Genomic DNA, 2,381 nt, shown 5'->3' with positions numbered 1-2,381 from the left:
CAGCCTAAAAACTGAAAAACAAAAGCCTGAATTAGTTAAAACAGCTAGCATGTAGCTGAAATATTAGCTAAACCCCAAAACAGCCTTAAAAAAAACTATATTATTGAAAACGCTGAAGCTGATAGCCAGCTAAAATATTAGCTAAATGCCAAATTATCCTAAAAAAAACTTAGGTTGGCCAAAACAGCTAGCATGAAGTTGAAAAATGGCTAAACTTAAAAATATCCTAAAAAATTGAAAAAAGCCTAAATTATGAGGACATTTTAGTAGTAAGGGTTGCTAACTTAGACATTGATTTCATTTATTTTGGTTACGTTTATACGTTTATGGCTGAGATGAATCTAGAAGATAAACTGTAATGCTTTTTTATACCTTATTTTATGACTTTAAAGTACATTTTATCCTTCTCTGCTTAGTAGCTATTCAGAGGGGAGTGGCTAAAATATATAGATTTGTGTTTTCTGCGTATACTTTTTTTACTGGAGTATTAGGCAATCATGTTTGATGTTTATGCTCCACTTAACAGCAGTAGTAAGTGGGAAAAAGGATGACGAGTCACCAAGTATAACAAGAGAAAATGTCATTTTTGTCTCGTGTTGTTTAGAAATGCATTTGCTTCACTTGAATCTTCCTGTTTTGGACAGGAAGTCTTTTATTTTGAAATAAAGTCATATGATAATCTGTCAAAAGTAAATAAAACGTCTTTACACTTTGAGAAAATTCCACTTTATCTTAATATTTATGTATTTATTCGCACCAAAAAATAGATATAATTCATATTTATTAGGAGTAGTATAATATTTTCCTAAAATTGTATTAAAAAAAAGGCTTAGCAGTTCAAATTAGGTTTTGAAACGTGCCTAACAGGCCAAAATAGATCTTTGACTGGCAAAGGTTACAGACTCCTGGGTTAAACAATAAAATAATTGTGTGGCTTAGTACTTCATAAAGTACAATGTCAACATTGAAAATCTTTGTTTCACAATTTTTTTATGGAAATTTCAAAAAAGAAAATAATTTTAAAAGATTCTTGTGGAATAACCTGGACAGCCGTAGCGCCTCTTTGTCGTTTCAAGGACGGAGCGGCTGGCTCGAAACATCATGGACGACCTGGGCGACCACGACATCGTGGTGCTGTGCGTGCTGAAAGGAGGCTACCAGTTCTGCGCCGACCTGGTGGACAGGATCAAAGCTCTCAGCTGCAACTCCGACCACACGATTCCCATGAGAGTTCACTTCATCCGCCTCAAGAGTTACCTGGTGAGGATTCATCCGGAGGAATCACTATGACGATCACGGGTTAAAAACGTGTGGGAGTGGCTCGCCGCTTCATTTCATGCATGTGGTTATCAGCCATGAGCCGCATGACCCAGTCAGATGACGGCAGTGTTTAGATACTACTGTGGTATTTTTGACCTTGTATGAAATGTTTTCCTGCAGAGGAGGAAGTTACATAATATTTTTGATGTTGCTGATGTTACAGCAACCTGAAATAAACGCATTTATCTTCTCAGAATGACCAATCGACCGAAGATCTTCACATTCTTGGAGCAGAAGATCTGTCCTTTTTATCTGGAAAGGTAATTTTTGTTTTTATTTAAATAAAAAGATAAATAAAGACTATCCACTATCACATATAGTCAGATGTCCTGCCTAACCTTTGCCTCTAGAGGGCAGTCTTATCCACAATCTGCCACTACTTTCAAACAAGTAGAAATATCTCAGAAGCTGCTCCAACAGCTGTACGCGGATACCATCTGCACTAATGGCATTATTTATAGCTTCACTCCAGTTTATCAGTGGAGGGGGGGATCAAGGTGGTGAAGTTGCTGCACTTTTGCTGCTTGTCATGTTATCATGTAATCACAGTGAGTGTCTGAAAGAGACGGCTGTTTACTAAGCACATAGCAAGGGGGTGTTATCTCCACAAGTGTGCTGTTGAAACTGCAGTCCAATAAGTCTTGAGATGGAAAGCCGCATTATCATATGTTGGATGTGACTGGATTATGCATGTTTTCCTCGAGTTCCACAGTTAAAAATGACTAGGAAATACATGCAAGGATCTTAGATGCCACTTTAGCGTCTAATAAAAGTGGAAAAATACAAATTTTATCAGTAAGACCTAAAAAAGTTGTTACATAAGTCAACTTTATTAAAGATCAGCTTATGGCAGGAGTGTCAAACTCATTCACACAGGGGGCCAAAATCCAAAATACACCTTAGGTTGTGGACCGAACAGGATAAACATTTGTTAAACACTCTAAAAACTAATTTTTTAAAACTTTGAAACTGTAACTTTTTATATAACCATGAACTAGATGTATAGAATTACCTACAAAAGTGCTAATGTGAATGCTGCAATTTAAAAGTGGCAGCTGAAA

The 2,381-nt window shown here is 36.5% G+C and overlaps 1 protein-coding gene across 1 annotated transcript; it reads left to right on the top strand.

The window, feature by feature from the left end:
- Positions 1–1,062: 1,062 nt before the first annotated feature.
- LOC112139368 (hypoxanthine-guanine phosphoribosyltransferase-like) lies at positions 1,063–1,664 on the top strand. Its single transcript, XM_024262137.2, has 2 exons — positions 1,063–1,260; positions 1,515–1,664. The coding sequence occupies exons 1-2, from the start codon at positions 1,102–1,104 to the stop codon at positions 1,599–1,601; spliced, it is 246 nt and encodes an 81-aa protein (XP_024117905.1). The 5' UTR covers positions 1,063–1,101; the 3' UTR covers positions 1,602–1,664.
- Positions 1,665–2,381: the final 717 nt, after the last annotated feature.

This window comes from Oryzias melastigma, unplaced genomic scaffold, assembly GCF_002922805.2.
Source record: "Oryzias melastigma strain HK-1 unplaced genomic scaffold, ASM292280v2 sc02814, whole genome shotgun sequence".
Taxonomy (NCBI): domain Eukaryota; kingdom Metazoa; phylum Chordata; class Actinopteri; order Beloniformes; family Adrianichthyidae; genus Oryzias; species Oryzias melastigma.
Note: the sequence above shows the minus strand (reverse complement) of the source record. Positions and strands in the feature narration are given on the sequence as shown.

What these genes read in the sequence shown, in the direction of transcription:
- LOC112139368 (XM_024262137.2), top strand. Translation starts at nt 1,102, where the DNA reads ATGGACGACCTGGGCGACCACGACATCGTGGTGCTGTGCGTGCTGAAA. An exon ending in TCCGCCTCAAGAGTTACCTG is followed by an intron (nt 1,261 to 1,514) that starts GTGAGGATTCAT and finishes TTATCTTCTCAG; the next exon opens with AATGACCAATCGACCGAAGA.